General features: G+C 43.3%; 1 protein-coding gene across 2 annotated transcripts in view; it reads right to left on the bottom strand.

Moving 5' to 3' along the window:
* The window catches only part of PLEKHG7 (pleckstrin homology and RhoGEF domain containing G7), an 88200-nt gene that overhangs the window by 23568 nt on the left and 50503 nt on the right, over window positions 1–14129 (bottom strand). For both annotated transcript variants that reach the window (XM_069584182.1, XM_069584183.1), the window contains exon 11: window positions 13103–13216. In XM_069584182.1, the coding sequence (XP_069440283.1) occupies window positions 13103–13216 (114 nt within the window). The remainder of the gene's footprint in view (window positions 1–13102; window positions 13217–14129) is intronic.

Raw genomic sequence — 14129 nt, 5'->3', positions numbered from 1 at the left:
AAACAGTGACAGACTTTATTTTCCTGGGTTCCAAAGTCATTGTGATGGTGACTGCAGCCATGAAATAAAAGATGCTTGTTCCTAGGGGAAAAAAGCTATGACAAACCTAGACAGTGTGTTAAAAAGCAGAGACATCACTTTGTTGACAAAGCTCCATATGGTCAAAGCTTTGGTTTTTCTAGCAGTCACATACAGATGTGAGAGCTGGACCATACAGAAGGCTGAGCACCCAAGAACTGATGCTTTTGAGCTGTGGTATTGGAGAAGACTCTCGAGAGTCCCTTGGACACCAAGAGGATCCAACCAGTCAATCCTAAAAGAAATAAACCCTGAACATTCATTGGAAGGACTGATGCTGATGCTGAAGCGCCAATACTTTGGCCACCCGATGCAAAGAGCTGACTCATTGAAAAAGACCTTGATACTGGGAAAGACTGAAGGCAGGAGAAGAAGGAGGCGACAGAGGATGAGATGGTTGGATGGCATCATTGACTCAATGCACATGAGTTTCAGCCAGCTCTGGGAGACAGTGCAGGACAGGGAAGCTGGCGTGCTGCAATCCATGGGGTTGTGAAGAAGTGGACACAACTTAGTGACAACAAGAACACACGTGGAAGCCACAGCCACCACCCACCACATTTTGCTGGCTCCATTCTTTTCTTTGGAAGAAGAGAGCTCTTTCTCTTTCTTCCCCTCTCTTCCCTTCTCCAGCTTTCCCCCTTTTCTCTCCTAGCCTCAAGCTTTGCAATTGTCCTTGTCTTCCATACCCTCCTACCCTAACAGCTATATCACATTTCTTCTAAAAACTTCCGGACTCTTCTTTATGGGAATTCTGCCATGCATGATCTTTCCCACTTCCCCACCTACAGACAGCAGGTCAGAAAAGTGAGCCCAGAGGTGCATGGAGGATGGAGCTCTAGGGGCCAGGCTTTAAGGCTGAGGGACCACCTCCCCTCTCTGCACCTCAGACTCCTCTTCTATAAAATGGGAGCAGGTATTAGATGACTTCCTACTTCTTATCCAGCTCAAAATGGTTGTGATCCTCACTGGGGTTGAAGGGATGCAACCCCAAGGGAAGCAGAGACTGCAGCCATGAAAGGGCTAGGAGCAGGAGTGGAGGGAAGAGGTGTGGGAAGGCCGTCGTCCTCTGTGGCCTTCCGTTTAGTTCAGTCAGTTCAGTCGCTCAACTGTGTCTGACTCTTTGTGACCCCACTGACTGCAGCATGCCAGGCCTCCCTGTCCATCACCAACTCCCAGAGATTTAGTGGCTGATTTCCATGCTGAGTCACTGGCAGCAGCATTCCAGTGCTACCTGCTGGTCCTCATGGGAAGCTGGGGAGCTCCAGTAATTCATTTCTTATCAGCAGTGAGGGATTCCCTAAAAACACACAGCCCTGGGTCACTGCTCCAAATTTCCATGCTGTGGGCAACAGCTCTGGAGGCTAGCACCCACTGGTGATCAGGGTAAATATAAAAGCACTGACTCTCCCATAGACACCAATCAGAAAAGAAATACCAGTGGTAAATAATTTAGACAAAGATCCAGGCAGAGATACACAAAATATTTATAGTGTTTGAAAGGTCTCAGAAGAGGAAAAAAAAAAAAAGAAAAGATATTTGATGATTCTAAAAGTGAAACTATAACTTTCTCTTTCATTTATCTGTTGGCTTTACTTTTCATGTCTATTAGGGAAAGAAAAGAAACTCTGACATGAGAAATTGGATATAAAAGTCCTTTTCCTGGATGGGTCTAGATAAGTGGAATCTGCTTCAGCTTGATAATAAATTTATATATAGTTGGGAGATCAAGATAGTGGAATACAAGGACATAGACCTCACCAACTCCAACAAGTACATAAAACATACATCTACATGTGTACCAGTTCTCACAGAATACCTACTGAATGCTGGCAGAAGAGCTCATACAACCAAAACTGCCAGGAAGATCACCAGGCAACAAGGGAGGATGGGATGGGACCTGTACTGCTGGGAGGGAACTGTGAAAGAGGAAAGATTCCTTGCCCTAGGAACAAACTTTGCTGCCTAGATCAGCCGGAACAGAACGGAAGCTTCAGAGGCTCAGAGAAGAATGCAATGATTGGCTTAAGCAGGTAGAAAAGAGAGACCAGCACGCCTGGTCTCGGCCACCTTGCTGCACTCCCCAGCTCCATGCATGTGTCTGGGAGCACAGGTTGGGGCTGGGTGCTGAATCTTGGGTTTCAGCGCACAGCTCTGGGGAGAGGACTGGGGATGGCTATGCAGAGAGAGCCTAAAGAGGCAAGAGTATGGACTGGGTGGCAACTGGGGCTGTGTGCGGGATGAAACTTGGGTCTACTACAGAAGCCCTCTTGTTAAGGAGCACCTGAAGGGAGAGGTGGGGCCCCAGCAGCGCAGCCCCACAGAGTGCTCACAGCGGGCAGGGCTCTGCGAGCACGTGAGTGCCCGCTGTTGCCCCACACAGAGGTGGGGCTGAAATCTGAGCCGTATCAGGAGACCTTGTGACTTTAGTGGATTTACGCTGCCGCTGTCTTTGTAAGCTAAGTGACTGTGGGACATCCAAGCAGAGGACTGACGCTCCCATAGCTGGGGCAAGTCCAGAGTCAGCAGCTGCGAGTTTTGCGGGTACACGTCCGTGGAGGTGGGGCCAGGGTCTGTGCTCGTCCTGTAGCTCTGAGGGGGTCAAGGAGCATGACCTTGGGCAGCTAAGAAAGGTCCTGGGGCCTGACTTCAGGGAATCTGTGCCTGCAGATCTGAGCTGGTGGCTTTACGAGCACAGCACCTGAGGGACATCCAGGTCAATGGCCTGCATTCCCGTGGCTGAGGAGGAGGTGAGGCCCCTGCCAACAACAGTGCACTCTGGACGCACACATGGTGCGTGACAGACACCATGGAGCGCACTTCAGCGGACGGCTCCTCCTGAGGAAGACTCACGGCTCCTCCCCCGGTAGCTCCAGGCCTGCCCACCTCACACCGCAGCACAGAAACAAGATGATCTGGGGGGCTTCTACTCCAACTGGGGAGCACACTGCGCTCCCAACAAAGCTGTGACAACCACAGACCAAATAGGAGGCTCTGCTCAACTTCCACTGCAGGTTCTGGTCACCAGAAAAAGTCACACTCCCTATGAAGGGGATAACAACCAGCGTACAAGGAGGGAAGAAACGGCAGGCGCCCATTCTAGATGCAGCCCTTGCACCCAAAATATTAAGACTCAGACTACACAAGGATGCTCCCACATAAAACCAACTCTTCAAGAACATAGGCAATTACTGTTTCTCCTAAATCCAGGGGCAAAGAAATAAAACTGAAACCAAGAAGCAGAGGAACTATTTCCAAAAACAGGACAGGAGAAATCTCCAATAAAACAGAATGCTCTACCAGATTCTGAGTTCAAGAAGAAGGCTTCCCGGGTGGCTCAGTGGTGAAGAATTCACCTGCCAATGCAGGAGACATGGGTTTGATCCCTGATCTGGAGTCATGAAGCAACTACAGAGCCCACGTGCCACATGCTGCCGAGCCCTTGTGCTGCAACTACCAAACCCACTTGCCCTTGGTAGAGCTTGTGTTCTGCAACAAGAGAAGCCACCACAGTGAGAAGCCCACGCACCACAACTAGACACTAGCCTCTGGTCACGGCAATGAACTCAGCAGAGCCAGGAATCAATAAAATTACGAAAAGAAAGTAACAATTAACAATTAAGAAAGGGCACTGAGAGAAATGCAGATCACTTTAGCAAGGAACTACTAATAGAAACTATAAGGAGAAGCCAGTTAAAAGGAGAAAATGTATATGCTGAGATGAAGGCAAGCAAAAGGGAATAAATAACAAACTAAACATTGCAGGGTTTCCCTGATGGCTCAGCAGTAAAAGAATCTGCCTGCTAATGTAGGAGACATGGGTTTGATCCCTGATCCAGAAAGATTTCACATGCTGTGGATCAACCGAGCCTGTGTACCACAACTAACAGGCCAGCGCTCTAGAGCCTGCACATCACAACTGCTGAGCCCACACACCTCTACTACGGAAGCCCTCATGCCCTAGAGCCCATACTCCACAAAGAGAGAAGCCACGGCAACGAGAAATCCGCACACCACAACTAGAGAGAAGCCCCCACTCACCACAACTAGACAAAAGCCTGTGCAACAACAAAGACTCAGCACAGCCATAAGTAAATAAATAAATAAATGTATTAAAGAAACAATGTAGGTCAAATAACTGACCTAGAAAACAGAATAATAATGGAAATCAATCAGAAATGTAGAAAGAAAGTCAAATGAAAGAAAAAAAGAAAGTTAAAAAAAAAAAAAGAGAGATATGGGATAATATAAAGTGAGCCGATCTACAATCTAACCTACCACTGGAAAGAAACAGAAAAAGAACAAATAAAGCCTAAAGTCAGCATAAGGAAGCAAATAATAAAAAGTCAGAGAGGAAGAAATAGAATAGAGATCAAAAAATAGAAAACAAAACAAAACCAGTGAAACCAAGAGCTGGTTTTTTGAAAGGGGAAACAAAACTGGGGCTTCCCTGGAGGCTCAGTGGTAAAGAATCTGCCTGCAATGCAGAAGATGTGGGTCTGATCCCTGGTCAGGAAAATCCCCTAGAGAAGGAAATGGCAACCCACTCCAGTCTTCTTGCCTGGGAAATCCCATGGGCAGAGGAGCCTGGCAGGCTGTAGTCCACAGGGTGACAAAAGAGTCAGACACACTTAATGACTAACAGCAACAAAGCAAAATTCACACACCTCTGGCCAGGTTCACCAAGAAGAAATGAAAGGACCCAAATAAAACAAGAAATGAAAGAGGAAGTGTAACAACTGATTTTGCAGAAATACAAAAATCTGTGAGAGACTACTACAAAGAATTATATGCCAACAAACTGGACAACCTAGAAGAAATGGATAAGTTTTTAGGGACAGACAGCCCACCAAAACAGAATCAAGAAGAGAGAAATAATTTAAACAGATTGATCACTAGAAGTGAAATAGAATCTCTAATAATAATAATAATAATAATAAAACTCCCAGACTTCCCTAATGGTCCAGTGGTTAACAATCTGCCTGCTAATGTAGGGACATGGGTTTGAAACCTGGTCTGAGAAGATTCCACATGCCTCAGGGCAAGTAAGCTCATGCATATGTTTGCTGAAACTAAAAAAAAACCAAAACAACCCCCTGCAAACAAAAGTCTAGGATCCAATGAGTTTGCTGGGGAATCCTGCCAAACATACAATGAACTTATACTAATCCTTTTCAAAGTCTTCTTTAAGACTGAAGAGTAGGGGATACCCCAAAGTCATTCTATGAATCTACTGTAACTCTGATACCAAAACCAGAAAAAGACACTACGAAAAAAGAGAATTATACGTCACTATCTTTGATGAATACACATATAAAAATTCTCAACAAAATTCAGCAAACCGAACACAACAGCAAGTAAAAAGGATAATAAAATACATGATCAAGCTGGATTCAACCTAGAGTCACAAGGACAGTTCAACATAAGCAATACACCACATCAACAAAAGAAAAAACAAAAAACCCCCATGATCATCTCAACAGATGCAGAAAAAACATTAGATAAAATGTAACACCCACTTATTATATATAAAAAAACTCTCTAGAAAGTGGGCACAGAGGAAACCTACCTCAACATAGTAAAGGCCATATATTACAAACCCATAGCTAACATCATTCACAAAAGTGGAAAGCTGAAACATTTCCTCTAAGACTAGAACAAGTCAAGGATGTCCATTCTTGTCACTTTTATTCAACTTTAGTTTTAGAAGTCCTAGCCACAGTAATCAGAAAAGAAACAGAAATAAAAAGGGATTCAAATTGGAAAAGAAGTAAAAATGTCACTGTTTGCAGATGACAGGATACAATATATAGAAAATCCTAAATATGTTACCACAAAAAAGCTAGAGTTTATCAATGACTTCAGTAAAATTGCAGAACACAAAATTACGCACAGAAATCTGTTGCATTTCTATAAACAACAAAAGACCAGAAAGACAAATTAGAGAAACAATCTCATTTACCATTGCATCAAAAAGAATAAAATACCTAGGAATAAACCTACCTAAAGAGCCAAAAGATCTGTATTCTAAAAACTATAAGACGCTGATGTAAGAAATCAAAGATGACATAAACAGATGGAAAGATACAGTATGTTCTTGGACTGGAAGAAGCTATATTATCAAAATGACTATATGACCCCAAAGCAATCTACAGATTCAGTGCAATCACTATCAAATTACCAGTGGCATTTTTTATAGAACTAGAACAAAAAATTTTATAATTTGTATGGAAACACAAAAGATCCCAAATGGCCAAAACAATTGATAAAGAAAAATGGAACTGGAAGAATCAGACTCCCCGGCTGCAGACTATACTACAAAGCTACAGTCATCAAAACAGTATGGTGCTGGCACAAAAACAAATACATGGATTAATGGAGCATGACAGAAAGCAGAAATAAACCCATGCACCTATGGTCAATTACTCTTTGACAAAGGAGGCAAGAGTATACAATGGAGAAAATATAGTCTCTTCAGCAAATGGTGTTGGGAAAGCTGGACAGCTACATGTAAATCAATGAGGTTAGCACACTCCCTTACACCCTACACAAAAAGAAACTTGAAATGGCTTAATGACTTAGATATAAGAAAAAAAAAAGTAAATATAAGACGACACCATAAAAATCCTAAAAGGGAACATAGGAACAACATTCTCTGATATAAACTGTAACAATGTTTTCTTAGGACAAGTCTCCTAAACCAACAGAAATAAAAACAAAAATAAACCAATGGGACCTTATCAAACTTATAAGCTCTGATAACCAACAAGGTCCTACTGTGCAGCATAGGACACTATATTCAATATCTCATAATAAATTATAATAGAAAAGAATATAAAAAAGTATTATATATATGTAAAACTGAATCACTCTGCTGCACACCAGAAATACTTTGTAAATTAACTATATATAATAAGCAAAAAGTAAATTTACACATAAATCTTATAATTTATAAAATTATATTGATATAATTCATATATAAATTGTCAAAAATCCAATGTGTTCAGGGGAAGAGTGAAATGGACTGACGGGCCCAAATAAAACCTTGTTCTCCTCATTAACCTGTCTTGGTGGGATGCAACCACGGTCTTGGACACCCATTATTCTTGGGAACTTGGGAAATTTACTTAAGTCCTCTAAACCTCTTCTGTGAAATGTGGATAACAAGAGTTGCCGTAACTGGGTGATGAGAGATTTTAAGGAGATAATCCCACACAGTGCTGACAACAATGCCTGACATGTCTTGAATATTCAGTCCACACAGATTTGTCAGCAACTGCTAACCAAGCAAAGACTAAGAGCTCTGGTGCCGAGTTCCCAGGGTCTTGCTTTCTGGCTTCTTGGGGCTGTGTTGGAGCGCCTTTGTTGGGTGTCTTCTGGGCACTGTGTGGGCTTTCTCCGGTTGCGGTGAGCAGGGGCCAGTCGCTAGTTGCTGTGCGTGGGCTTCTCATTGGGGTGGCTTCTCTTGTGAAGCACGGGCTCCAGGGAGCTTGGGCTTAGCTGCCCTGCGGCATGTGGGCTTAGCTGCCCTGTGGCAGGTGGGATCTTCCCACTTCAGGGTCAAACCTATGTCCCCCGCATTGGCAGGCAGATTCTTAACCGCTGGACCACCAGGGAAGTCCCCCAGTGTCTTTCTCTGCATCACTTTGACTGACTTTGAAAAAGTGAGGGAAATTCTACTCTTGTCAATGCCCATAAAAATAATGTACAGGTATTTACAAAAACCAGCCCCACATGGTATAGAGAGTAAATTCACCCCAGTGCAATCAGAGCCCAATTCCAGGCAGTCCATAAAATGACAAAGATGTTAAGTGAAAGTGTGTTAGTTGCTCAATTGTGTCTGACTCTGTGACCAGGCTCCTCTGTCCATGGAATTCTCTAGGCAAGAATACTGGAGTGAGTGGCCATTCCCTTCTCCAAGGGATCTTCCTGACCCAGGGAAATGAACCTGGGTCTCCTGCACTGCAAGCAGATTTTTTTATTGTCTGAGCCACCAGCTGCTAACTGCTAAGTCACTTAGTCGTGTCCGACTCTGTGTGACCCCATAGATGGCAGCCCACCAGGCTCTCCCGTCCCTGGGATTCTCCAGGCAAGAACACTGGAGTGGGTTGCCATTTTCTTCTCCAATGCATGAAAGTGAAAAGTGAAAGGGAAGTCGCTTAGTCGTGTCCAACTCTTCGCGACCCCATGGACCGTAGCCTACCAGGCTCCTCCATCCATGGGATTTTCCAGGCAAGAGTACTGGAGTGGGGTGCCATCACCTTCTCCGGACCACAAAGATATTAAGTTTTCCAACAACGTTTATGTCAAAGTCTAGGAGAAAGGTTGTCAGCTTGACAGATTTGAATCCTGCTCGTGCCCTGAACATAGTTTAAGCAAGTTGCTGAATTCTTCTAAGCTCCTGAAAACTGAGGATAACACCAAATCCTACAGGGTTTATTGTGCAGACCGAGAAATCAGAGATGATCAGTACGCAGCATAGTGCCTGGCCATTGCCAAAGCTTGCGAACTAGTCACTTTTAGTATTATCACTTTTGTATTTGTATCATTATTATTGTATGTATAATCAGTATACATTATTATTATTAATTATCTGTGACGAAGTTTTGTTCTGTGCTGTGGAAGGGCTGGGGCTGTGGAAGGCAGATTTACCTCCAAGCCCTCCCAAAGCCTCTCCCTGACCCTTCAACCTTTGTTTCATGATGCTAACAGTTCCTTTGCAACAGGAAGTAGCCCTGAGGAGTTGTAAATAGTCCTGGGTGTAAAGTGCATTGATTTTGCCTGAAGACCTTTATCCAGGTTCTTTTATTGCCATCTACTGGTCATGTGATCTTACAAAGGTCACATAACCTCTCTGAGTCTCAGGGGCATGTGGAGAGACAATGTAATCAACTTCATAGATTTGTGGTAAGATTTAAAAGGATGTTTGAGAAAGTGCTTGGCAAAGCATGATGCTTATAAAAGTATTACATGTTATCATTACAACAGTGCATCCTCCATTCTTTTTCCTAAATATCTTTGGATGCTATATATATATATATATATATCTCATACATGTAAACTTCTGTGTCACAATTGTTAAGGGATTTTCCATAGTTATTTGAAAATGGTGCTAGCTTGGGAGGGAGAGGAATGAACCTGGATTCTCCCCAGACTGGGGAGGAGTCTGGAAGACTCTGCCAAGGAGTCTCATCCAATAGCTTCCAGGGACAAGGTTTGCAACAAGATTATTCATGAAATCTAACGAGCTTTCACGTTTTGGTTTGAGTAGCAAAGGAAACACTGAAAGGCTAAAGCTACTAAAATAGGGCCATGGCTCTTCCCAACATCATTCACATCATGCCCAGGTTTCCTGGCACATTCTGGCCATGGCAGAGATGCTCTGATTCACAGCTTAAAGTTATCGGGAGCTCTGTGTGGTGGCTGTTTCTCCTACGGCTCTGAGGTGATGCTCTGGTAGGTGCTTCTTGTAGCTGCATGGGTTTCTAGAAAGGCAAGAACCATTTTCTTGGGTCATAAAAAGAGCTGTGGCATAATACTGAAAGGTACATTTCAGACTAAACATATGTCAAAATAAAACCCTCAAAAACAGGCGGGGGCAGGGGAGTGGGTGGAGGTCAAAGGAAGTAGAGAAGTCAAGGAAACTTTTTTCCAGCTTTGCTTATTTGCAAACACTGAAGGTCCTGAGCACAAATCTCCTGTTCCGAAATGGGTGAATTTAACTCAGATGACCATTGTATCTACTACTGTGGGCAAGAATCCCTTAGAAGAAATGGAATAGCCATCATAGTCAACCAAAGAGTCCAAAATGCAGTACCTGGATGCAATTTCAAAAATGACAGAATGATTTCTGTTCGTTTCCAAGCCAAACCATTCAGTGTCACAGTAATCCAAGTCTATGTCCGACCAGTAATGCTGAGAAGCTGAAGTTGAACGGTTCTGTGAAGACCTACAAGACCTTCCAGAACTAACATCCAAAAGAGATGTCCTCTTCATTATAGGGGACTGGAATGCAAAAGTAGGGTCAAGAAACACCTGGAGTAACAGGCAAATTTGGCCTTGGAGTATAAAACGAAGCAGGTCAAAGGCTAACAGAGTTTTGCCAAGAGAACACACTGGTCATAGCAAACACCCTCTTCTAACAACACAAGAGAAGATTCTACACATGGACATCACCAATGGTCAATACCGAAATCGGATTATATTCTTTGCAGCCAAAGATGGAGAAGCTCTACACAGTCAGCAAAAACAAACTAGGAGCTGACTGTGGCTCAGTTCATGAACTCCTTACTGCCAAATTCAGACTTAAATTGAAGAAAAGTAGGGGAAACCACTTGGAGAAGGAAATGGCAACCCACTCCAGTGATCTTGCCTGGATAATCCCAGAGACTGGGGAGCCTGGTGGGCTGCTGTCTATGGGGTCACACAGAGTTGGACATGACTAAAGCAATTTAGCAGCAGCAGGGAAAACCACTATACCATTCAGGTATGACCTAAATCTAATCTCTTACGATTATACAGTGGAAGTGACAAATAAATTCAAGTGATAAGATCTGATAGACAGAGTGCCTGAAGAACCATGGACAGAGGTTCATGACACTGTACAGGAGGCAGTGATCAAGACCATCCCCAAGGGGAAAAAAAATGCAAAAAGGCAAAATGGTTGTCTGATGAGGTCTTACAAATAGCTGAGAAAAGAAGAGAAGCTAAAGGCAAAAGAGAAAAGGAAAGATAAACCCATTTGAATGCAGAGTTCTAAAGAACAGAAGGAGAGATAAGAAAGCCTTCCTAAGTGATCAATGCAAAGAAATAGAGGAAAACAACAGAATGGGAAAGACTAGAGATCTCTTAAAGAAAATGAGAGATACCAAGGGAACATTTCATGCAAAGATGGGCACAATAAACGACAGAAATGGTTTGGATCTAACAGCAGCAGAAGATATTAAGAAGAGGTGGCAGGAATACACAGAAGAACTGTACAAAAGAGATCTTCACGACACAATCACAATGGTGTGATCACTCACCTAGAGCGAGACATCCTGGAATGCAAAGTCAAGCGGGCCTTAGGAAGCATCACTACAAACAAAGTTAGAGGAGGTGATGGAATTCTAGTTGAGCTATTTCAAATCCTAAAAGATGATGCTATGAAAATGCTGCACTCAATATGCCAGCAAATTTGGAAAACTCAGCAGTAGCCATAGGACTGGAAAAGGTCAGTTTTCATTCCAATCCCAAAGAAAGGCAATCCAAAGAATGCTCAAACTACCGCACAATTGCACTCATCTCACACGCTAGTAAAGTAATGCTCAAAATTCTCCAAGCCAGGCTTCAACAGTACTTGAACCATGAACTTCCAGATGTTCAAGCTGGATTTAGAAAAGGCAGAGGAACCAGAGATCAAATTGTCAACATCCGCTGGATTATCGAAAAAGCGAGAGAGTTCCAGAAAACCATTTCCTTCTGCTTCATTGACTATGCCAAAGCCTTTGACTGTATGGATCACAACAAACTGTGGAAAATTCTGGAAGAGATGGGAATATCAGACCACCTGACCTGCCTCCTGAGAAATCTGTATGCAGGTCAAGAAGCAACAGTTAGAACTGGACATGGAACAACAGACTGGTTCCAAATAGGAAAGGAGTGCGTCAAGGCTGTATATTGTCACCCTGCTTATTTAACTTATATTTAGAGTACATCATAAGAAATGCTGGGCTGGAAGAAGCACAAGCTGGAATGAAGATTGCCAGGAGAAATATCAAGAACCTCAGATACGCAGATGACACCACCCTTATGGCAGAAAGCAAAGAAGAACTAAAGAGCCTCTTGATGTAAGTGAAAGAGGAGAGTGAAAAAGTTGGCTTAAAGCTCAACATTCAGAAAACGAAGATCATGGCATTTGGTCCCATCACTTCATGGGAAACAGATGGGGAAATAGCTGAAACAGTGACAGACTTTATTTTGGGGGGGCTCCAAAATCACTGCAGATGATGACTGCAGCCATGAAATTAAAAGACGCTTACTCCTTGGTAGGAAAGTTATGACCAACCTAGATAGTATATTAAAAAGCAGAGACATTACTAGGTCTGTCTAGTCAAGGCTATGGTTTTTCCAGTAGCCATGTATGGATGTGAGAGTTGGACTATAAAGAAAGCTGATTGCTGAAGAATTGATGCTTTTAACTGTGGTGTTGGAGAAGACTCTTGAGAGTCCCTTGGACTGCAAGGAGATCCAACCAGTCAATCCTAAAGGAAATCAGTCCTGAATATTCATTGGAAGGACTGATGCTGCAGTTGAAACTCCAATACTTTGGCCACCTGATGCGAAGAACCGACTCATTGGAAAAGACCCTGATGCTGGCAGAGATTGAAGGTGGGAGGAGAGGGGGACGGCAGAGGATGAGATGGTTAGATGGCACCACTGACGCGTTGAACATGAGTTTGAGTAAGCTCTGGGAGTTGGTGATGGACAGGGAAGCCCAGCGTGCTGCAGTCCAAGGGGTTGCAAAGAGTCAGACACGACTGAGCGACTGAATAATGCTTGGGAGCCACAGCAGCCATGCTGAACTTCAGGGGCAGCCTTTACCCTGTGGGCTATGATGTTCTCTAGGAGGCGCCACTCAAGTAGAATACAATGGTGGTGGTACACCAAGCTTTTGCGCAGTAGGACCTTGCTGGGACCAAATCCTACAAGAGTCAGACATGTATCGGAAATAAAGCCTCAATCCTTACTGTAGTTTTCTCACCAATTTTTTCTAAAAACAAACCAGTGGACAAATAAAACATTTTAAATCCCCAGTTAAAATGTCAGGAGGGACATTAGGTGATACAATGTTTCCAGATAAGCACTATTTAAAATCCTAATGCTGCAGTGGATTATGTGTTCCTAAGGAAAGCAGGTTTGTAGTTAAAATGTGTGCCTGATCATTTATTTTCCTCCTGTTCCATTTAATTTGGGTCTGATAGCTCCTAGTATCTGTTATATTCAAAGAGTCTCAGGAAAAATATAAAAGAAAAAGGTACTTTACTTTTAAATAAATTCCAAAGTCATGTCTCTGCTTCAGGCTCTCAAGATAAAAGACAGCAGCCGAGTAGTTCAGGCAGTAGGTCTGGTGGCTCTGACACAGGCTACCCCGGAAATACTGCAAGGGGAGAAGGGCACGAGAGAGTGAAAGGATGCAAAAGCACAGAGAGACCTTCTCTTCACTTTTAGCAGTAACCAAAGCAGGGGAAGCTGGGGACACACCAGTATCAACCATGTGTGCATGGAGAGAAGCAGGTGATCGTCAAACACTATTAAATAATGGTATCCCCATGATAAACCATTAACTCCTATATTGGAAAGCTTGATGCTGGAGCCGAAGCTCCGATACTCTGGCCACCCGATGCACAGAGCCAACTCACTGGGAAAGATCCTGATGCTGGGAAAGATTGAGGGCAGGAGGAAAGGGGGTGACAGAGGATGACATGGTTGGATGGCATCACCGATTCAATACACATGAGTTTGAGCAAACTCAGAACATAGTGAAGGACAGGGAAGCCTGGTGTGCTGCAGTTCATGGGGTCGCAAAGAGTGGGACACAACTTAGTGACTGAATAACTCCTCCTCCTCAATAAATTGCCTTTTCTTGCCTGTATTTTTTTAAAAAAATTCTATTTGGGACATCTTGATTTAATTTACCCTTTATTTGCACTTATGCTTTGTTGAGGCCCACACAGGTTGCATGGTACCTGGTAACAGACACTGCCTAAGCCTGTGCTCATAGTATGTGATTAAAGTAACAACATCTAACTTTTCATCAAATCTTCTGCAAAAATATCTACAAACTGAATTCCCCTGCCAGCTTCTAAAAAACAGTCAAATCTGGGCACCTCATTAAATGTACTGTTTCACAGCAAGCATTTTATGTACTTGTTTTACCTAATCTGACACTTGCCTTTCCCTTTCTTCACTATTCTTATGTACTGTCTTAAACTTGCTGTAATGACTACACATTCTTAAGTCGTATCAAATTTGTATTAGAATAAGCCAGGTGGCCAGTGTGCAAGTACACA

The sequence above is a fragment of the Ovis canadensis genome, chromosome 3, assembly GCF_042477335.2.
Source record: "Ovis canadensis isolate MfBH-ARS-UI-01 breed Bighorn chromosome 3, ARS-UI_OviCan_v2, whole genome shotgun sequence".
NCBI lineage: Eukaryota > Metazoa > Chordata > Mammalia > Artiodactyla > Bovidae > Ovis > Ovis canadensis.
Note: the sequence above shows the minus strand (reverse complement) of the source record. Positions and strands in the feature narration are given on the sequence as shown.